This window comes from Mercurialis annua, linkage group LG7, assembly GCF_937616625.2.
Source record: "Mercurialis annua linkage group LG7, ddMerAnnu1.2, whole genome shotgun sequence".
In the NCBI taxonomy this organism is placed as follows: Eukaryota; Viridiplantae; Streptophyta; class Magnoliopsida; order Malpighiales; family Euphorbiaceae; genus Mercurialis; species Mercurialis annua.
The window spans coordinates 10,774,148-10,796,363 of NC_065576.1; the positions used below are offsets into that span (position 1 = coordinate 10,774,148).

At 32.0% G+C, this 22,216-nt stretch overlaps 2 protein-coding genes and 1 non-coding gene across 3 annotated transcripts; 1 reads left to right on the forward strand and 2 right to left on the reverse strand.

Moving 5' to 3' along the window:
- Positions 1-509: 509 nt before the first annotated feature.
- LOC126655627 (4-alpha-glucanotransferase DPE1, chloroplastic/amyloplastic) lies at positions 510-8,041 on the forward strand. Its single transcript, XM_050349869.2, has 16 exons — positions 510-914; positions 1,089-1,139; positions 1,635-1,726; positions 1,859-1,919; positions 2,408-2,486; positions 3,708-3,844; positions 3,955-4,113; positions 4,522-4,598; positions 5,050-5,189; positions 5,275-5,306; positions 5,392-5,466; positions 6,368-6,440; positions 6,550-6,638; positions 6,830-6,874; positions 6,991-7,143; positions 7,680-8,041. Exons 1-16 carry the CDS (start codon positions 567-569, stop codon positions 7,782-7,784), a joined length of 1,716 nt encoding a protein of 571 aa, XP_050205826.1. The 5' UTR covers positions 510-566; the 3' UTR covers positions 7,785-8,041.
- A 125-nt stretch (positions 8,042-8,166) lies between these two features.
- Positions 8,167-10,521, reverse strand: LOC126655628 (uncharacterized). Its single transcript, XM_050349870.2, has 10 exons — positions 10,304-10,521; positions 10,142-10,237; positions 9,676-9,750; positions 9,525-9,593; positions 9,238-9,314; positions 9,058-9,146; positions 8,849-8,978; positions 8,636-8,726; positions 8,479-8,544; positions 8,167-8,412 (listed from the first exon to the last, which is right to left on the reverse strand). Exons 1-10 carry the CDS (start codon positions 10,448-10,450, stop codon positions 8,293-8,295), a joined length of 960 nt encoding a protein of 319 aa, XP_050205827.1. The 5' UTR covers positions 10,451-10,521; the 3' UTR covers positions 8,167-8,292.
- Positions 10,522-10,620: 99 nt separating this feature from the next.
- Positions 10,621-10,701, reverse strand: TRNAL-AAG (transfer RNA leucine (anticodon AAG)). Its single transcript has one exon. It is a non-coding gene; the product is annotated as a tRNA-Leu (tRNA).
- Between the last annotated feature and the right edge of the window lie 11,515 nt (positions 10,702-22,216).

Sequence of the window (22,216 nt, forward strand, 5' to 3'; positions counted from 1 at the left end):
ATTTAAGAAAGGCCAATTTTTTTAATTTTTTTTTAACTTTTGTCAAATAAAAAAGAGGTCAATTTTATGCTTCAAAAAACAATTAAAAATAAAAAAAATACAAAATAGAACAAAATTGACTGATTTTCAACGTCATGATCGGATTGAAAAAGGGGATAAAAAATCGGGGTTTTTAAAGACAATAGGCTCATTTAAGATGACTCTATAACTAGAGTAATAATTGATAATGACAGCATAAATTTTTTAAATTTGAGAAAAATATTATCTTTTATTCATAAGAAAGAATTGAAAGAATAATTTTATCAAAATATAAACAGTTATGTCCTCTAAATTGATATTCCCAGAATAGTGTCACACATGGATTAAATAAATAAAAGTGAAAGATAAGGGACCTAATTACAAGTTAATCAGAACTAAGAAAGGCTTAGAGCCAATTTGCCCATGGTGAGATAAAGCAAAACGACATCGTACTATACCCTTTTTGTCAATTTATATAATTTTTAATTTTAAAATAGAATTACATAAACCGTCACTTATGGATCTTCACTCTCTGTAATCACTCAACAATGGCGTTCCTCACCTCTCTTCCTTCCACTTCCATTTCCCTTTCTTCTTCTTTGATTCCGTTCTCCATTATGAACAACCGAACGAAGCCTCAAATCTCCGCTCATATTACCAAATGCAACGCCGTCGCCGTCTCTTCCTCCACCGCTCTTTCTTCTGTCTCCGTCGGCCAAAACCTCCCGTTAGATTACGAACAATGGTTTCCTCAACGTGACTCTTCTCAAAAGAGAAGAGCCGGCATTTTGCTGCATCCTACGTCGTTTAGAGGACCTTACGGTATCGGAGATCTTGGCGACGAGGCTTTTCGGTTTATTGATTGGCTTCATTCCGCCGGTTGCTCTGTTTGGCAGGTCGGTCCACACATACATTATCTATTTGTTTTAATTAACTGCAACCGTTACAAGCTTATCGGAATTTTTTTAGTTATTAAATGTGCATTCTAATGGTTTGTTGCACGAATAATATAATATAACAGCTGTGATGTATTATTATTTTCTGTAATTTTAATAATTAGTTAATGGCAGGTTCTTCCCCTTGTACCTCCAGATGAAGGTGGATCGCCATACTCAGGACAGGTCACATATTTTTCCTTTTCCTTTTCTAATTTACTATTTAAATCAAATTATTTGGTGTCTAATATTTTTCTCAAAATTATTGGGCTTAGTAATTATTAGGACAATTGCAGATTGTTATGTGTAGTTATGCAAGTTACTCTCTTCGTCCCAAAACAATTTTCCGCGTGACTCTTTACCCACAGTTTAAGAAAACACAATTAATGTTTTAAATTTAACTAATTGTTATGATTTTTTTTATCATACCATATTGACTTAGAGTATTGGCAATAAATAGTGTACTTTAATTGAGGACAATATAGGGAAATTGACTTTAAAAAATTGTGAGTTACTAGAAATGGGCAAGTATTTTGGGAAAAAGGAGAAGGGAAAAGTGGACAATTGTTTTGGGACGGAGGGAGTGTTACAGATTGTTAAGAGACTAGGTCGTGGAATCTGTCTATTGATCTAATATAATGTCAGTTATAATCAATTAATTGGGTTTTATTTTGTTCACAGGATGCTAATTGTGGTAATACACTCTTGATTTCGCTTGAAGAGCTTGTAAATGATGGTTTGTTAACGAAAGATGAGCTTCCACCGGAGCCAGTGTGAGAGAATTTCTTTGTTTGCTTAGACAGTTCTATATCATATCATTTGATTAAGTTTGATGACATTGTAAGTTTTTAAGTGTTTAACCAAATAATGATGTATAGGTACTGATGGCTCTGTCATTTATGCAGATGCTCTGACCGTGTGGATTTTTCTTCTGTCACCAAGCTAAAGAATCCCTTGATAGCTAAGGTAAATGTTGTTATTGCTCTGTTTCAGGTTTGACACTGCTTTTCATTTTCTTATTAATACTTTTATTGATGTTGTGTGGCCTTGCTTTCCTTATATGAGAGACTTTTTTTGTTTTTGATTCTTTTGGAAAAATGATGCAAACAAGTTCAGGTGGTCAACTATAAAACATTTGCAAGATGCAATGCCACTATCATTTTGTTTAGTTTAATCTCTTCTAGGCTGCCGAAGCTACTATGTGCAATTTTTCACTGTCACTCTTTTCTTGGAATTCTTCTTGTTCTTTCTTTTAGAGTAATAGGCTATATGGTTGTTTGGTTGTCAATCAATTAGGATTTATACTTTTAATATTACAGAAGGGAAAAATGTTTTTTGGCAAAAAAGAAAAGCAACTTTTTCCTGGGTTTATAAGGAGTTCGAAATAAGTTTGGAATGTCAAATTTTTCTCTGAGTGTTGTAGATAAAGTAACTAATTTCAGTATTTTCTGTAGGCTGCAGAGAGGCTAATTAAGAGTGATGGTGAAATTAAACATCAGCTTGAAGAATTTCGCAAAGATCCCAGTATATCATGTAAGATTTGTATTGTCTTAAACTGTCATTCTCTCCGGTTCTAGTTTTTGATGTTTTGTATGCTTCATAAAATATAATTATTAGCAGTACATGCAGCTTCAGGTTTGGATTTTACGTACAAATTTTTTTATATTACATAGGACGGTAAAGAAATAAAGAACACATGCTTTTAGGACCGAGTCTCAAGAAGTCAACGCAAACTTCTGCATAGTATTCGGCTATTTTGAATAAAATTCTGATAACTCATAAATAACTGCAATTGGCGGACAATGTTTCTTTGTCTGCTGTTATAGATTGAGCTTCTACAAGTTTCTTCGAAACTTGACATGCTTAGTCAATACTAGGTTTAAAAAAACTATCCTTTATATCACGTTTTTCTCTCCTTTTCATTAATGTCATATAACTTTCTGGTTGTCCTATTTTAAAATTGTCACAAGGAAAAGAATAGGTTTGCCTTTTATCTATAAATCGTTGTTTCTCATCTTGAAAGTCTTTAATTTGGTGAGGCTAGAATTACATGTTGGAAATATTATTACAGGGAAGTGGGTGGCGCTATGGCAAGATACTTGTTATGCCTCCCATCAACCACTTGTCATTTATGTTTCTTCTGAAATGGAGAAAAAATGGCTGACTAGGTTTTGATGGATCTAACTTATGAATTTGAGTAAGGTTAAAAGTTACTGAAGTCCTACTTTACTGGCTGATTTCAGTGTAGTTATCATTTATCATACAAAGGCATATAAATTATGAACTTGAAGAGTTTTATATTTTTTTCTGTGATTTGAGAAGATTGGGAGAAGTATTTACATTGGAATAATTAGTAATCTACTTAGTAGGGTTGGTTTTCCCATTCTCATAACCTCCTTGCCCCAATTTACTTAGCAGGTCGAGCTTTCTGATCTTCTACTCCTAGGGTGTTCCCCTGTAGACAAATGAAAGGAGGAGAACTTGATCTTTGATGACTCACTATTTTTATGGTGTTCGAGAGGAACAAAAATTGAGAACCAAAGAAATCTGTTGTCATTCTCAGATATATATGGTTACTAATTCTATACTAATGGTCTTTCAGATAATACTCTCATTTGTATGTTTGGAAAAGGTCTCTAGTTCAGTAATGCACCTTTTTGTTGTTTTATGTTAACTTGACCTATGGTATTAACTACCTGTTCTGTTAGTTTTCTTGCTTGTACACACTCTTAACGTATATTTATGATTTTGTAGGTTGGCTTGAGGATGCAGCTTATTTTGCTGCTATTCATGATACTTTAAATGCTTTAAATTGGTATGATTGGCCTGAACCTCTAAAAAATCGCCATCTTGCAGCCTTGGAGGACATTTACCATAAGAAAAAGAACTTTGTAAGCCCTGGATAATCCCTCCTTTCTGTATATTTACTGCTTTTCCCCAAGACCAATGCCTGAGTCTCATGGTTTGGTTATCTTCTCATTCTTTTGTTCCATCCTCACAGATAGAGATATTTATCGCCCAACAGTTTTTATTCCAGAGGCAATGGCAGAAAGTACGCAACTATGCACAGGAAAAGGGTGTTAGTATAATGGGTGACATGCCCATTTATGTGGGCTATCACAGTGCTGATGTTTGGGCAAATAAGAAGCAATTTTTGTTGGTAACCGATTTCTTTGCAGATATGAGAAGTTGCTGCTTATCATATACTCCCTTTGTCTGAAATCGATAGGCAGTATTTTTAATTTTTTTAATCCCAAATTATAGACAACCATTTATTACTTGAGTGATTAATTGTCATATATATGCCCTTATTAGTTTATTAAATTGCATTAAAAAGAATACAAAAACTCCCAAAAGACAAAAAATTACTACTACATAAAATAAGGATAACTGTAGTATTTTTTTTTATAAATTAACTCATTTTCCTTAGATAACTTAATTTATTAATACTTGTGTTTGTCATAAACGGCCTATCAATTTGAGGTGAAGAGAGTATATGTTTCTTGATTTACCTAATACCTATGCAGGTATAGTGATGCCTATGCTAATTCTTATATTTATCTTTCAGAATAGGAAAGGATTTCCTCTTCTAGTTAGTGGTGTTCCACCTGATGCCTTCAGCAATACTGGTCAATTGTGGGGCAGGTATGTCGTAAATTAAAAAGATTGAGATTTTCTTTTGATATAATGGATTCTGAATGAATCTATGTGCTTTTGAATAATTGCGAATTTTCATCGTTTTTGTTTGCTCCTAAAATTATTTAGACTAGCGTGGAGGTTCAGATTTTGCTGCGGTAGTGCAAGCTCCTCTTTTTTTGACAAATTTACTATACTCTTCACATTATTTTAAAGGATAAATTTATTTCTCTTGGTAATTACACTTCTGAAATATTTCTTGAACTTCCATTTATAAGTTATTAAGTTGTAGTTGTTTTAGAGTTAGTAGATTATAAATTGTTGTAGCTATGAAGCTATGAAAGGCCTTCTGGTCCGCAAATAATTCTTAGTTGCTAGACTTTTGCTTGCTGATATAAGTTGAACATATATATAGTTGAATATATTAACAGCTTACCAGTAACTTTTTTCTGACTTGAAGCCCTCTCTATAATTGGAATGTCATGGAGCAAGATGGATATTCTTGGTGGGTATCCCGAATACGACGAGCTCAAGATCTATATGGTGAATTTAGGATTGACCATTTTAGAGGTTTTGCTGGCTATTGGGCTGTTCCTTCTGGTGAGAAAATTTCAAAGTTTGATAAAACTTAAGACTTTTGTTGAATACATGAAGCTTATTATTTGGATTTTGGATTATTGTGCAGATGCAAAAGTTGCTATAGTTGGGAACTGGAAGGTCTGGTTTCTGTTATTTGAATTAAAGTACAGTTTTTGGTAAAGTTTCCTGTTATCAACTCTAGATATTCTACTGATGGCAGTAGGCTGGACCTGGGAAATCCCTTTTTGATGCCATTACCAGAGCCGTTGGGAAGATCAGTATCATAGCAGAGGATTTGGTACGTTCATCAGACATAATTCAAATAACTTACTGTTTCCTTTCTTATTTTATAAGATACCTATGGTGGAATGATATGCAGTGACGGAGCCACATGCAAGATAACAGGGGGCATTTTCCCTGCTTAATTTAAAAAAATTACAATTTCCTATGTTAAGTTTTTTTAATCAGTACAAGTTACTTAGATAATATTATATATTGACCCCCTTAACTTTAATAAATTTTATTTTCTATATATCACATAAAAATATTTTATTCCCCTTATTTTTAATTCTTGGCTACGCCACTAATGATATGTCATAATGTCACTTGCTGGTTGGTAAAATTAATGGAATGGTAAACTGTGAGTATAAGTTTGATTTCACACATACTGGTGGCTAAATAATGATTTATTTTAATCAACAAAACTGTATTCTGACAGTAAAGTTTTCCATGAAGATGCATCTTGAATTCTTTTTAGATATAGAGCCGCTAGCATTTCAAAGCAATGTAAAATCATTATTGGTTCAGATTTGATTGATTTGAATAAAAAGCTTCTGATTTCATTACTTATTCGTTAATTGATTAATTTATATAGTTTATCACCTCTGTTTGAAGTGCACAAGCTAAAGGCATGGACAATATAGTGGATGTAGGAAACGACATAATTGGTATAATAATATATTAAATTATAGGCAAGAGTTGATTCATTTTTATTCTAGCCAACTAGCTTGTAATCTATACGACCTCAGATCACTTTTTGAAAATTATTTAATTTCTTTGTTTTATTTATGTTCTACTGAAACAGTGACAATAGCTTTTGAACAAATTGAAGTGGCATAAAGTTATGCAAGGAAATATTCTGTTTATGTATATTTTTACTTACTTTCTTATGAATTATCTCTTATACTGTGGCATTTCAGGGAGTTATCACTGAAGATGTGGTGCAGCTTAGAAAATCTATAGGTGCTCCTGGAATGGCTGTCCTTCAGTTTGGTAAACAGCCACTTTTGATTTTAGTGCAATTGTCGATCATAAAGTGCTCGTCTCCAATATGTCTGTATGGTATAGTCTTATAGTTAATTTCAGTATTTTGTTTGTCCAGGTTTTGGAAGTGACGCAGATAACCCTCATTTACCTCATAATCATGAAGCCAATCAAGTTGTATACACCGGAACTCATGATAATGACACGGTAAATGTTGACCATATTTAAACAGTTTATTAGACCTTTCCAATTTGTTGATTAATTTTTAGACACTATACATTATCTAGCTACTCTACAGTTTACACAAACGAGATTTTTTTTCTTTGGTTTTAGAACATGTTTCCTGCATTAAAAACATTGCCCCTCTTACAGTTTGGTAGTTAATGTACTAATAACAGATTCGAGGTTGGTGGGACGTGATACAACAAGAGGAGAAGTCTAATGTGAGTCATTTTAATAGCATTGTTATTATTACCTTGTGAAGATTCACATGTATGTATGTAACAAGGATTGATGCTTAATTGCTGTCTATTTATCCGAATGATAACTGCCAATTCAGGTACTGAAGTATCTTTCAATTGCTGAAGACAACGACATCCCGTGGGCACTCATCAAAGCTGCTTTTTCGTCAGTAGCCCAAACTGCAGTAATACCTATGCAAGATATTCTTGGACTGGGCAATTCTGCCAGGATGAATGTTCCTGCTACTGTGGTGAGAAATCTAAACACATCCTGTTTAATAAATGTGGAGTGGATTCTTTTGTAGGATAGGGCTCAGCTGTCTTGGTGTGATCATGCCGGAAAAATTGCTTAAAGACTTTGGTTCTACATTTCCATTTTCGCTTAATGCTACCCCACTTGTAGATTAGATACCATATATTCTACCATGCTATGCTTTAGTTACTCTGACACCTAAAATATAACTTTTATGAATATTTTTGATTGACATGCCACTCCCTTGCTTAGCCTATATTCTTTAAAACTGGCAAGTTTCTTCTTTCTTTTTCATGTAATTAACTAGGAAAACTCAAGACTGGCCCCCTGGTTAGTCTACTCTAAGTAAGCTACCAAGCAGATGAAACCGGGATTGACTAGAGCTTCTGGTAACTCTTTTATGCTAATTGGCATGGGATTGATATGATCTCTTGGTTTAAGTGGTTAACTATTAAATTGCAGTTTTAATAACTAGTTTGTCTACACTAAAGGATTTTCACATTTACCATGTATCTTTTGAATTGTTGGATGCAGTCGGGAAATTGGGGTTGGAGGATACCGTCTTCCTTGAGTTTTGATCACATGGAGAAAGAAGCAGTGCGACTAAAGGATTTGCTTTCAATGTATGGGCGGATATAGCATGCGAAGGTTTCCTTAGATGCTACATTTAAGTTTGCTTCCACGAGTTCCAACTTCAAGTGTTTAAAGCTGAGATCTGAGAGACATTTAGTCATTCTGGACCCAGATGAATAAAGGATTCAATTTATTTTTCTGTCTTTGGGCAATAACTCAACTCAAATAAATTGACTATATGGATTCTTTTCTTTTAATCCGCACTATTTCGTGTCACATCTTTGTAAAGGTCTTTGGACAATAGTACACTGAAACTTGAATCTCGTCTCCATTCTTCCTCTTTGCCTCCGTTTCATTTTTCGTCCAAATGGGAAGAGCCTAAGACTGTAATGTATTTAATTATATTATATTTTATCCAATGTTATGTTAGCTTATTAAATTCATGAACTTGTACTCGCAGAGCTCTCTTATTTGCATTAAGATTTTTCACAATCCTTTTAACTGTCGTCTTTAGGCAATGACTCGAGACATAATTGAGAAAAGTATGATACAGGTAATTGTTGTGGTTGTATAATTATGCAGGTTTCTCAATTACTTGAATGCATTCTAACACAGTTGCTTTGTTCGACATTGCGGTCATTAGAGCTTCGTGAAGTTCCTTGTTATTTTTGATGAGTGATGCGGCAAACAGAACCTGCATTACTTTCCATCAGTATTTTATCATTATATGAACTGGCAATAAAATTCTGAAACTGCTTACAGCCCATCTGGTGAGATTTTGTTGCTGCTCTTTGCTAATCTGCGGTTTGCTTCTGTTAATAAATCTCTGCAACAAAAGGTAAAATCGGGATTAACTTTGCCGTTCTACATTCAAGTAAAAATCTGAGTTATGGTTTAGTTATGTGTAATTTGCATACCTGAAGAGTGACAAGATCAGCAGACTGACCAACCACTTTGTCATACTGCAGACCTTCTGCAGCAAGTCCAGCCATCGCTATAACAGCCAACCTGAGAAACACAACATTGCTTAGCAATAGAAATCCCGAACTCGAAATCCGACAATTCTAAACCAAAAACGGTTTAGTTATTTAAAATGGCATGGATATAAATGAAACGTTTAAATGAGGCACCTATCAAGCTCTTTGGAATCAAGCTGGCCACTGTATATCAACTTTTGGAGCTTCTCATCAATGAGATTGACATTCTCTTTCCCAATGTCTAGTGAGTAATCAAGTATAGGCAGGCCAACCAAATAGGCAACTGAAATTGCAAATTTTCTTTATGTCAATCAACTATCTTTTACTAACAAAACAAAATCAGAAATGTGATGAGGAAGTACTCAAAAAATGAGCTGCTTCATGTCTAGCTACCCTCTCTTGATAGTCACCAAAAAATGTTGAAAATCCACTAATTGCAGCTTGTAGAAGCCTACATTCAATACATAAACATTCATTATAACTTAAAATATATGAATGCATTTAAATGACCTTGAATTAATTAAGTAATTAATATGTCTTACCCTGGAGAAATGCTTCCTACACCCAAGACTACTAAAGATATGCTCCCAATCAAATATGGTACAAAGAAACCCCAATCCTACAATCACAAGTCAGTTCAAAAACTTACATTTTACCACACCTCGAAACCCTTTTGACGGTTCCGGTCCTACATATTCAAGAAAACTTGATAATTTTGATAAATTAATTGATAAAATAGTTCATGTTAGCGTTAAATTGTCCATCGTATCGAAATTTAGAGGATAAATTGATATTTTAGCACATATGGGAGTAGAGTAAAGAGGGTTACCCCAGGAAGCTGGCCGGCAAGAACTGCTAAAAAACTTGTAGATCCCACTACTGTGACAAGAAAAGCTGCCTGTATTAATCAAACATATTAACTATATGCATATGGATTGTTTGAAACCAAGCTACTTATAACAATTAATGTGCATACTTACATCATTTCTAACACTAGGAATTGCCAGATTCTCTGCATTTTTTATTCCTAGATTTGTTAGTTCTCGTATAGATGTCTGCCACATAAACAATTCGCAATATATATCAGAATAATAATACTAGTAAACAATTAGAAAATTTAAAGTTAGTGATGCGCCGACATGCTACGAAAACAGAAATATTGAAACAGGAAACGGAAAAACTAGATTTTTTTACAAGAATATGTTATAGATATAAAATTTCTGAGTTTTAGGCCATGTTTAGTTCATGGAATAAGTTTGGAGTAGAATAGTTTTTCCGTATTAAATAGTTATTCCTTATTTTGATTCATGGAATAGTAACTCTATTACATGCTATTCCATTCCATGAACCAAATATGCATGGCTTTAGAAGTATTTTTGTGAAACGAAATACGGAAACATAGAAGCAAACAAAGTTCCATGCAACATAGCTGAAACGAAAACTGACCGTTCGACGAGAGACATAGGGCTGAGAACTCCATCTCTTAGCCCAACCATCTTCTCTTAATTGATCAAGTGCCTCTTTCACAGCATTGCTGTCCTTCTGTGCACACATTTTTTTTAACAAATAAGCAATTATGTGACCTCAAAATGTCAAAAAAATAAGTACCTTGGCAATAGCAGATTGGAGGGTGTTGAGATCAACATTAGGTGCAGCAGCAGCAGCAGCAGAAGAAGATACTCCGATTCGGAACTTGTAACGATGAATAGAAGGATTGGAGATGGAAGAAGGGATCATCAAACTCGAACTAACCATTGTATTTTGCAGTGGTAATAATAAATTTGAAGTGTTGTTTTGTTTTTCATTATTATGATAGCAAAATAATAGTATTGGTGGATAAGATATGAGTTTGGCGCGAGGATGAGTTTAGTACACGTAAGAGTTGAAGAATTTTTTTTTCAAAAAATTACTAAAAATAATAATTATGTTGAGAGTGGGATTTGAACCCACGCCCTTTCGGACCAGAACCTTAATCTGGCGCCTTAGACCAACTCGGCCATCTCAACCTCAATGAAAAGTTTTGTCTTGCAAAACATATAAAAGTGAAACATCAAATGCTAATCTGTTCCAAAAAAGTTGCATGTCTTTAATCTGAGAAATTCTTGAATGAACCAAAACCACAATGTAGATTAACTATTTTATGTGTGGAAGGAGGCATGCAAAATTACAAAGCATTTAATAACTAAAATATTTACCAAGTTAAAAAAATGTAATTCTAATAAAGAAATTAAAGCCTCACTTGGTTTAAAAATATGCTTCTCGGGAAGTTAATTACTGAGGAAGTTAATGTGGAGGAAGTTAATATTTGCATTACTTGGTTCACTTAATAACTTCCCGAAAAGTTATATTTTATTTTTAATTAATTAAAATTTAAAGACAATATTACCCTCAATAACTAAATTGGCTAATTAAATGTATGGATATAATAGTATTTTAATTAATTTAACTAGGGAAGATAAATTTACTTAGATTTTGCTAGGGAAGTCATTTCCCTAATTAAAGGAAAGTCAACCCCTTAACTTTCCAGGAAATAGATTAACAAAAGTGAACCAAATGAAAAAAAAAATATTATTTCCCGGAAAGTTAAACTTCCTTAATGAACTTACCCCCAACCAAATGAGGCTTAAGTATAAATATGACTTTAACAGGTTAAAAACTTTGATGTTTTTGACTGAATTTTGTTTTGGGAGTTTTCTTTTATGGTTTTCTTTCGTTACAGATTGTAAAATGATGGACTCTTGCTATATTTTAAGATCTGTTTGTGTTAAGATTGCCTTTGAGGGCAACTCCTACTACTAGACGAAGCATCGCCCTTAACGGACGCTATTAATTAATTTGGAATAGAAATCAACAAGTGGCGGAGCCACATGTAGTATAAAAGGGGCATTTGCACATTTTATTTTTTAAAAAATACAATTTCCTATACAAAATTAATTTTTATTTATATTAATTATCTAAAAAATATAATATATTGACCCTCTTAATTTTAATAAATTTTAAATTTTACATATTACTTATAAAAATATTATATTTTATCCCTCTTAGATTTAATTTCTGGCTACACCACTGAAATCAACTAGTTGATTGGCTTTTATGTTGCTGTTTACAATTTATTTTTTAGGAGTTCAGGTCTTATATTAGCTTTTTGTTCTTTTGATTTACTATTTTTTAGAATCGGAAAACTAGTTGTCAAACTGGTCTTATTTCGTCCGGGTATCTAAATATTTATGGATTCGAAGAATGGATATTTCATATTTGTATTTAAAAAAAACGCCGGATTATCTTGCCGATTGGAAACCGTCGTCGTCATCCGCCATTGTGCTTAAGTTGGTTGCCTTATAATTTGTGGTTAAATAACTTTTACTACTACAATTTACTGATTTTAATAGAGCAATCACATTCTTTATCGTTGCAATTAAGTCTATGTTTCTATGTTAGATCACTTTTTGAATTAATTGAATCATGGATATATATATATTTTTTTTGAAAGATTAGGTTTATATTTGGTATACTGATATCAATTAAACTGCGATATGTATTGAATTTGTTGTGGGAAATAATTTCTGTTTTCCAGAAAATTACTCCAAGAAAACTGAAAAATGGAATTTGGTGTTCAATTGTGATATTTTTTAATTTAGAAAATTAAAAAATATTTTTCATAATTTTCTATATTATAACTAATGGTTGAAAAACACCAAAAAGATGTTTTCCAACTTTTTCTTTATAAAAAGTAACCTTTAGAAAACACAATTTTATAATTAATAGTTTTATCTAAAGAGTTCAAAGAATACAACAAAATTTAATTTAAAAATTCGATAACGAGAGTCACTATTTATTTAATCTAATTATTAATGAATTTTTTTTTTCTATTAGCAAGCACGTGCATATACAAATGCCACATTTCACATAACTACAGTTCCGACAGGAACTGCCTGTTCACATTTCAGAAAACACTTAAACTGATCCTAAACCGCCCCTTGAATTGTTCCGGGCCGTTTGGAAACTGATAAATTCTGGATGCGATCGGTTCAAAAATTAAAAAATTACTTTAAAATTAAATATTTTAAAATATGTTTAAATAAAATTAAATTTAATAATCAATTCATTAATTATATTAACAAGGGGTAATGTCATAAACATTCACAAACTTTACACGTTTTCTCAATTTAATCACACCTTTTAAAATTTGTCATAAAAATACATCAACTTTCATATATTTTTTCAAATCCGTACAAGGTGCTGAGGTAGCACTCATCTATTGTTATAATTTGTTGAGGTGGAGGTCATTTTTAACCAATGAATGAATGCCACGTTAACACTGTATATGGATTTGAAAAAACAAAATTGGTGTATTTTTATGATAAATTTTAAAAGACGTGATTAAATTGAGAGAACGTGTAAAGTTGTTGAATTTTTATGACATTAACCTATTAACAATGAATTATATAAACATATTTAGTATATAATTTAAAAAAATATTTAATTATCGCTTAGTAAATGTTAGTTTAAACATAGTTAATGATCAATGGTCCAACCATTTTATTTTTGAATTATTTCATACACATTTATTATTATATAAAAAAGTTGTTTTAGCACATACTATCTCCATATATTTAAAAGTATTTATTTAAAATAAATATTAAATAGTTAAAAATTGAATTTTTTATTTTTTTAGAGGTTGTACAACATTCAAGAAAAATAAAAATACAAAAATCTCGTTATAAAGAAGTAGTATGTCGTTTAATTTTAGAAAATAAAAAATAGAAAACAATAAAAAAATTCAATAAGCAAACAACATTTCGATTTTTTAGTTTTCTGTTTGGAAAATAAAAAATTGAAAAACACAGAAAATGAAAAGAAAATTGAAAATAGAAAACAGAAAATATTTTCTACAACTAAACAAGACCTAAAAAACCATATCGTTTCCCAAAGATCCTTGAACTTCGATTTAGCCAAAGCCATCCATTGAAAATAGAAACTTTGTAGATCAAATGGAAAGGACCAAGCTAAAACCTTTAAACGACTTAAAAAATGGCACCAAAAACCCCAAGCAAAAGAATAAGGTCTAATTACTCAAAAGCCCTCCACCTTTAATTTTTTTTCAATTGCACCTTGACGTTAGAAAACTCTCTCAAAACCCTCCCATCTTTAAATTTCATTCCAATTGCACCCTGACGTAGGAAAATCCTCTCAAAATCCCCTCATCTTTAGATATTTTTTCAATTGTACCTTAAATTGGAAATTTTTATGATTTTGATTTTAAAAAGTTATTGGATATAATTTTAAGAAGAATGATTTTTTATATTATTAATAATATTAGTCTTTAATTAGAATATATATTAAAAATGAAATATTATTTTAAATTATTTTTCATGAGAAAAGAGGTCAATTTATTACTTTGGGGTACAATTGAAAAAGAATCTAAAGGTGGGGGGCGGGGTTCTGAGAGGATTTTCCTACGTCAGGGTGCAATTGAAAATAAGCTTAAAGATGGGGGGCTTTTGAGTGATTAAGCCAAAGAACAATGAAGAATAATGTGGATTCCCGATTCGATTTCAGTCAAACAATTCGAACAGAAAATAGCATTCTCATTAATAATCCCGCGCTGAAATATAAATTCTTTCGATGCTACACAATCCTTGTGAAGAAGCCAAACAAAGAAAAGAACTCTCAGAGGTGCTTTAGCCTTCCAAATCCTGCTATAAAACACATTTACAGGGGTTTCATTACTGTCATAATTAATTCTGGTGTAGCTGCTCGTGGTGTAGTTGTTGCTCGGTTTAATCCAGTATGGCTGATTATCTTCAAGGGCTGCTGCTGTTATTTCAGTAAAGCTGCTGCACATGTCACTGTAAAGAGCTTGAGAATCGACCTGTTTCCTTATCAAAAACAGAACTTAATTTACCTTTTTGATCAAGTGAAAGATTGAATAATGAAGTGTGAGAAATTGCCAAAGGCTGAACTTGATTTAACATCCACAAATTTTTCCAAATAAAAACATTATCTCCATTGCCTACTTTGAAGTGAATCCGAAAATGAAATAGCTTCCAAATATCAATATCGGCAACACATGATTTTCGAATATTACGCCATAAAGCTGAAAATGCTCTTTTATTTCCTGAAATCAAATCGTACCAATTGCTTATGTCCGAACTATTTTTCACCACCAAAAACCACAGAGAAGCTTTATCACAAGATAAAAATTTCCAAATCCATTTAAGCATCAAATTTTGTTTTTTTGAACAAAGTGACGGGATACCTAAACCACCAGCTCTTAATGGTTGACAAACCGTGTCTCAAGAAACTTTGCAAATCCCTCTGCCTGCACTTGAGTCGGACCACAAGAAGCGACGCATAGTACACTTAAAACCATTAATAACAGTTTGAGGGATTGCAAAATTGCAAATCGAATAAACCGGCAAACTTGAAAGTACAGATTTAATTAAAACCAAACGGCTAGCGGGAGAAAGGAGATTACCTTTCCAAAGCGCCAAGCATGGACTTAAATAACGGCCGTTACATAACGTAACGGCCGTTATTTACAGGTTTTTGGACCTGCCGTTACCGTTAGGACCGATTTTGTACCGTTACGTATATTTTGTAAGGTAACGGCCTTACCTCCGTTACTTCAAGGTAAACGGCCGTTTTCTCACCTTTACCTAAAGGTAACGGTGTGAAGTAAATTTAAAACAGAAAAAAGAAGAGGAGCAGCAGAGATAAGAGCAGCCAGCGACCACCTTTTCGTCAAATGTATTCTCCTGCATTTTCTGAAGTAGCAGCGCTGGAACTTCTCTTCTTTTAGGTTTAGGTTTTGTAACAACACTTCATTGGGCCTAGTACCCAATCACTAATCTATTTTCCTAAACAAGCCCAAATGAATAATTTTAATAAACTATAATCTTGAATTTACGACTAAAATTATAAAATTTCACTAAATATAAATAGATTACATAAATTATATCTTTAAATAAGATTTTATGCTTAAATTTTTTGTAATTTTTATAAACTCTTATCTAATCTTTTAGAGCTTGCTTTTATTTTTTATTTTTTATTTTTTATTTTTAACAATTAAGCCTAAACATTTATATTTTAAATAATAACTATCTATATATAATGGAATAACTAAATAATTTAAATACTATAAATAATGAATATGCTAATGAGCTATATATGTGTGTACAGTGTACTACTTATATAAGTTTTAAGTCTTCAAAAAAATACATGATATTAAATAATGAATAAAATATGTATTTTTTTATAGTTCTTTTTATTAGATATTTGTATAATTTAATATCATTTTAAATCTTTCAAAATCTATTAATTCTACATACTTTACAATTTGTTTTTTAAAAAATACACTCTGGTAGACCGTTACACAACGTTGAGTCCGTTACCAATCCGTTACCGTTATGTATAGCCGCGACCACGACTGCGGCCGTTACCGCGATTTAAATCCATGGCGCCAAGTGGTTACTGAAATTAATTTGGAGAGGACGATATAAACTCAGTTTCGGAATCTTATTGCATAAAGGCAATACCGAGATAAGAAAAAGGAAGACACTCAGTCTTACAATTAAGGATATGAGCAACAACTTGTATATATTTGTTTATCGTTAACACAACAGGAGTACAAAATGCGTCCATTACCAAAATCCGTTGGTAAATCGAGCTCTTCTAACTTTTTCAAGTTCAAGCAATATTTATATTTTTTTTCTTATTTTAGATGGATTGCGGTTGCATTTGAAATAATTTACAAAACATATTTTTTTTTCCGGTTGTTGTCACTTAGAAAATTTGTATAGGCCAAATACTATGCAATTTTCGTTCACGTTTTTTTGATAAGGATTTCTCTCTTTTTATTTGATCCCCACCTTGTCTTTCCTTCTCAAAAAATTTAACCATTTTCAAATTTTAAATTTATTTTAATAAAAATATTCTGCTCAACTTTACAAAAAATCATAATTTTTAGATAATAGCTATATTTGAAAATTAGGATTTTATTTTTATTTTTATTGTTCTCGTTTTGGAGAATAATAATTCTTACAAATTTTTAAGATCACTATTTTGGCGTGATTTAATATTACTATTTTGGCGTAGGAAGCACGGATACTTTCACAAAGTTTTGTTTTCCGTTTTAAAAATCAAAAGCTCTCAAAATATCTTAAAAACTCATTTGACACATTTTATCTATTTCAGTAAATACTAAAATTAGAACTTAAAAAACACTTTAATTTATATCTTAATGCAAAAAAGTACACAGTTACACATTAATTAAAAAATTTAATTACCTATAATATATTTCATATTCTAATTTTTGTTGAAACATATAATTCTTTTTATATCATTTATAAAATTCTAATTTTAATTATGAACTTAAATTTTGAGTATATCTAATCACATATTTTAGTAGTTGTCATCAATATATAAATAAAATTTAGTATAGTTAAGTGTATAATTATTAATATTTATAAAATACCCTTTTATTTTATTATCTACGTAATTTTCTCACGGTTCATGTTTTTTATTTTTTAAAAATTATAGTTTCTTTGAATCTGTTTCATGTTGTTTTCGTGTCCGTGCTACCTAAAACTTGGTGTGATTTTATATGACAACTCTTGGCGTGATTTTGTATCACAACTATTGACGTGATCTTGCATCACAACTCTTGGCGTGATCTTGTTAATGACTGGTCGTGATCTTGTATCATAACTTTTGGCACCATAAACCTTGAGGCTTATTGTGAAGTGTATAAGATTTAAAGTTATATTTTAATTATATTTCTCTTTGTACTGTCTAAACATTTTCCAAATGATGATATTTATTTTGAACACTAATTAAAATAAAATGGTTTAATATTTTTGAACTAATAGTGTTGAGATTAATGTGTTTAATCTGTAACTCTTTTCATCAAATAACATATTTAATGATGCTAAGATGATCAAAAGAAATAATTGCTTGTTAATGTTTCTTTTATTAAAAACGTGGAACGGTTTGTAGATGTTACTGTTAAATGGATATAATGATAATCATAGACAGTAAAAATGAGTTATTAACAGTTTTATATGTAAACTATAAAAATGATAATGTTTGGAGTAATGTATATTATTGTTAATTGTTTTATAAAGTTTAAATAGACTGGTATCATTAGTATTATTATTTTTTATTGGTATCATTAGTATTATTATTTCTTATTAATTTGGCGATAAAATATTTTTCATGGCTATTTTACTATTACTTTACTTTTAATATTTTATCTATTTATGAGTTTTTTTGACGGAATTGGAGTTTATTAATATGTGAGGAAAATTACATAATAAATTTATAAACCTAACTAAAAAGAATACACATATATTTTTAGCCACTATACGGGTCATCCAATTACACATTCCTTTAACAAAAATTGATGAATAATAAGTGAACGATATCTAGTATCAGTGGTGAATGACATCACAAGTCCTGGGGGTTTTGTTGGAGCAGTAGGGCGACTGCTGCACCTCGCCCCACTCTCCCTCTCCATACTTGCAAACCTTGCAGGTCAATGAAATGTATGATGCAGATAGTTGGAACTACAGAGTATAAGCAAAATAAACAAACAAAAATCCTGTCAGAGAAATGCATGTTTCAAATGTGATAACCAGCGACAAGATAACTGATCTATTTGATCCCTAATTCATTTGCACATCACATAAATAACATGAGAAATACATTTGTATAAAATCATATCTAGCATAAATCCTCTCACTCAAATATTTGTATCGTATAAAAATCTCTCTTTCTAAGTTAGTTGGACCCTAGTTTGGCCCTCTGAGGTTTTTATTTATCTACAAAACCCAATTGTAGTTGTGTTGTGGGTATAACTGCCAAATGAAGGCATTGCAAAATACTGATATTTGTTATAACATGCTGCCCTGCAGCTTTTCTACATTTGCTTATATGTATTTGCTTTTAATGGAAAACCGATTTCTTGCATTGCCTTTTATGTCTTTCCAACGTCAGCGCACATGAACTTCACTTTTTTATCAAATCTAATGTTATACGGAAGTGCCTTATTTATGTCACCGGGCAGCAAAGGAATTTCAAATCAATACATATACTACAAGAGAAGACAAAATTTATACATGACAACTCCGTTTCAAAAACACGCCAAACAAACTCTTTTACCGAGCACGTAAGAAGCTTCTTATAGGTGTAGGGGTCAACCTTATAGCTTACTGGCCAGCTCGTGTCCACAAGTAATGACAATTAAGAGCAGCTAGCTAAAAAGAAGAGAAAAATCACCACTACAATTGTTTCTTTTTCTTAGTTCAATCTTACCTTTTGAAACTCCTGTGTGCACCATTTAGTCTTTCCTATAAATTGAGCAGCCTGAGGTACATGTATCACCAGCAACATTGAACCATTTAGACAGAGTTGAAATTTTAATAACAAAATAAACATTTTAAATTAATATTGTCACATGCCAATTTTGAAAGTAAGTAGCAATGAATCTCAATCTACGATCATATATGCAATAGAAAGTTAATTGTTTCCACGTTTTTTTTCCATTACCCTTAATTAATTGTTAATTTTGCTTAATATTTGTTATTGTTAACACAACATGAGTACAAAACGCCAAAATTTGTGGGTACATCGAGTTCTTCTAACTAACTCTAAACCTAACACTGTAAGTGCACCTTTTGAATGCCTCTCGTCCGCATAGCAAAAACTAATTTCTTAGAGTTCATAATTAGGGAAAAGGCTCAGCATAATATTTTTAGTCTAAAAGATATTCATTAATCTTCTTTATAATTGTTAGGCTGATGACATCCCAGAGAACTGGAATGGGCCACATATTATGATGAGAGCTTGCCCAGTTTCAGTGTGATGATAACCAATATTGTTATGCAGGTCATAGACATCTGTTGGGCCATATGTGTAGCGTTGGCAAATATCTTGAAAAGAACTAAACTAAAAAACAACGACATTATTAATTAGAAACTAGCGAAAAAATATTTTTTAGTGTCGTCTTGTGATTTATATCATGTAAAATTAAATAATTAAATACTCATGTAAATTGTTTATTTATGTGATTTCTTATTAATTTGGTGATAAAATATTTTTCATGGCTATTCTATTGTTACTTTACTTTTAATATTTTATCTATTTATGGGTTTTTTGACGGAATTGGAGTTTATTAATATGTGGGAAAAAGTACATAATAAATTTGTAAACCTAACTAAAAAGAATACATAGATATTTTAGCCACTTCACGGGTCATCCAATTACACATTCCTTTAACCAAATTTGATGAATAATAAGTGAACGATATCTAGTATCAGGGGTGAATGACATCACATGTCCAAAGGGTTTTGTTAGAGCAGTAGGGCGACCGCTGCACCTCGCCCCACTCTCCCTCTGCACCCGCTTCAAACCAACTTTATCTGAGAAAAAATTTACATTTTTTTTTCTGAAGAACATTTTTTTTAATTTAAATTAAAACATTATATATTCAATCGCACGATGACATTTACAATGAATTAGAAATCAAGGCAAACGGTAATGATAAGAAAAATAATGGAAAGGAGAAGGAAGAACACACCAATCTATAGTGATAACAAGGTTTGGCATTGATGAGGATCAGAATGTCCGAAATTCTGATGGCACAAAGTGGGGCAAGGAAGGGTATGGAAAAATAGCCAGGAAGCCGCGGGGGAAAGCATTTGAGTTTTTATCTATTGCTTTTCCACTCATGAGTGAGGCGAATCTAGTCGTCTAGCTAAGTTTACATAGTGTCCAACTTCAGAAGAAACTTTTAGATAGCTTAACATCTTCAAATATGTAGTAAACAGAAGTCTTTTTTTTTGTAATTTTTGGATTTAGGTCAAAACTAATCCTATAATTCTAAACTTTTCAAACAATTGACGTATTAAAACAAAAGAACAAATAGCTTGACCTCTTAAACCTCAATACTTAAATAATAAGAACAAATTTAAAGTGTGATCAATAACCTTACACTGGAATGATCACATTGAAAATATAACATTAGCAGCCATAATTCTAATTAGACGAAATCAAACTATAGATCAATCATGAGACTGTCACCTTTGTGTAGCAATTTAAATTAGTAGCAATCTCCCTACAATCACATTCAGCAACACCAGATAATCCAAGAAGTTCAGACAATTGAGCATATAACTGCTGCAATAGAAAGAGAGACTTGAGGACTTGTACGAACAAAGTACATCGAATTCTTCTAACTAACTCTAAACCTAACACTGTAATTGCACCTTTTGAATGCCTCTCGTCCGCATAACAAAAACTAATTACTTAAAGTTCATAATTAGGGAAAAGGCTCAGCATAATGTTTTTAGTCTAAAACATATTCAGTAATCTTCTTTATAATTGTTAGGCTGATGACATCCCAGAAAATTGGGACTCGGCCACATATTGTAATGAGAGCTTGTCCAGTTTCAGTGTGATGAGAACCAATATTGTTATGCAGGTCGTAGACATCTGCTGGGCCATATGTGTAGCGCTGGCAAATATCTTGAAAAGAACTAAACTAAAATACGACGACATTATTAATTAGAAACTAGCAAAAAAATAAAGTCACTTTTTTTTAATTTAAATTAAAAAATTATATATTCAATCGCAGGATGGCATTTATAATGAATTAGAAATCAATGCAAACAGTAAGGATAAGAAAAATAAAGGTAAGGATAAGGGAGAAACTGTAATACCCCAAAATATTTTAAGGTAATTACGGCGTGCCACGTGTTGAGGTTTCTGATAAATTAAATTAAGGAGAATTTAATTTAATTATATCGGGAATTTAGAATAAATTTTAATAAGTTAATTAGTGAGATTTGAGGATTTAACTTAGAAAATTAATATAAAATAAATTATAAATCCCGAGCTAGTAATTATTTCGCCAAAGTCCGTGAAATAATTTATATTATAAGTGGTAAAAGTCTCGAGTCAATCGGAGACTGTTTAAAATTTGGACGCGGATAGGTTTTTGGACTAAATTGAAACTTTTGAAAAGTTTCAAGGACCAAAGTGCAAATTAGCCGGATTATATATAAACATTCCTTCATATGAAGGAATCATCCAGACTTCATCTCCTTTCTCTTTCTTTCGATCATAAACGGCGATAACGTATGGTTCGTCGCGCGGTTTTCGTTTCTCGTCCGTTTACGACGTTTAATAGCTCAAAACGATCGTATTTCAGTGGCGTATCACGGTAAGCTTGACGTTTTCTCGTTTAAACGGATATATTTTGAGTTATATCGATTCAAAGTTTTAGGCCACGAAACGATTTTATCGTTTTAACGATTATAGGATCGTATTTGGGTGTTTTGAAGTTAGAAATAGCGTTTTGGATACATTTTGAGCGTTTTGGCGCGTTGGAGCTCGTCGAAATCGACTCCCGGGTAAAGGCCCGTGGCTGTGCGTCGCACAGCCGAACTATGCGAACGCACAGCTGGACTGTGCGAACGCACAGCTGGACTGTGCGAACGCACAGTCAGGTGCACTGTGCGA

Coding starts and splice junctions, on each gene's coding strand:
- LOC126655627 (XM_050349869.2), top strand. CDS start 567: ATGGCGTTCCTCACCTCTCTTCCTTCCACTTCCATTTCCCTTTCTTCT. Junction 6,875..6,990: donor AACAAGAGGAGAAGTCTAAT/GTGAGTCATTTT, acceptor CTGCCAATTCAG/GTACTGAAGTATCTTTCAAT. Junction 7,144..7,679: donor TGAATGTTCCTGCTACTGTG/GTGAGAAATCTA, acceptor TGTTGGATGCAG/TCGGGAAATTGGGGTTGGAG.
- LOC126655628 (XM_050349870.2), bottom strand. CDS start 10,450: ATGGTTAGTTCGAGTTTGATGATCCCTTCTTCCATCTCCAATCCTTCT. Junction 9,594..9,675: donor TTCCTAGTGTTAGAAATGAT/GTAAGTATGCAC, acceptor TGATTAATACAG/GCAGCTTTTCTTGTCACAGT. Junction 9,315..9,524: donor TTGCCGGCCAGCTTCCTGGG/GTAACCCTCTTT, acceptor TTGTGATTGTAG/GATTGGGGTTTCTTTGTACC.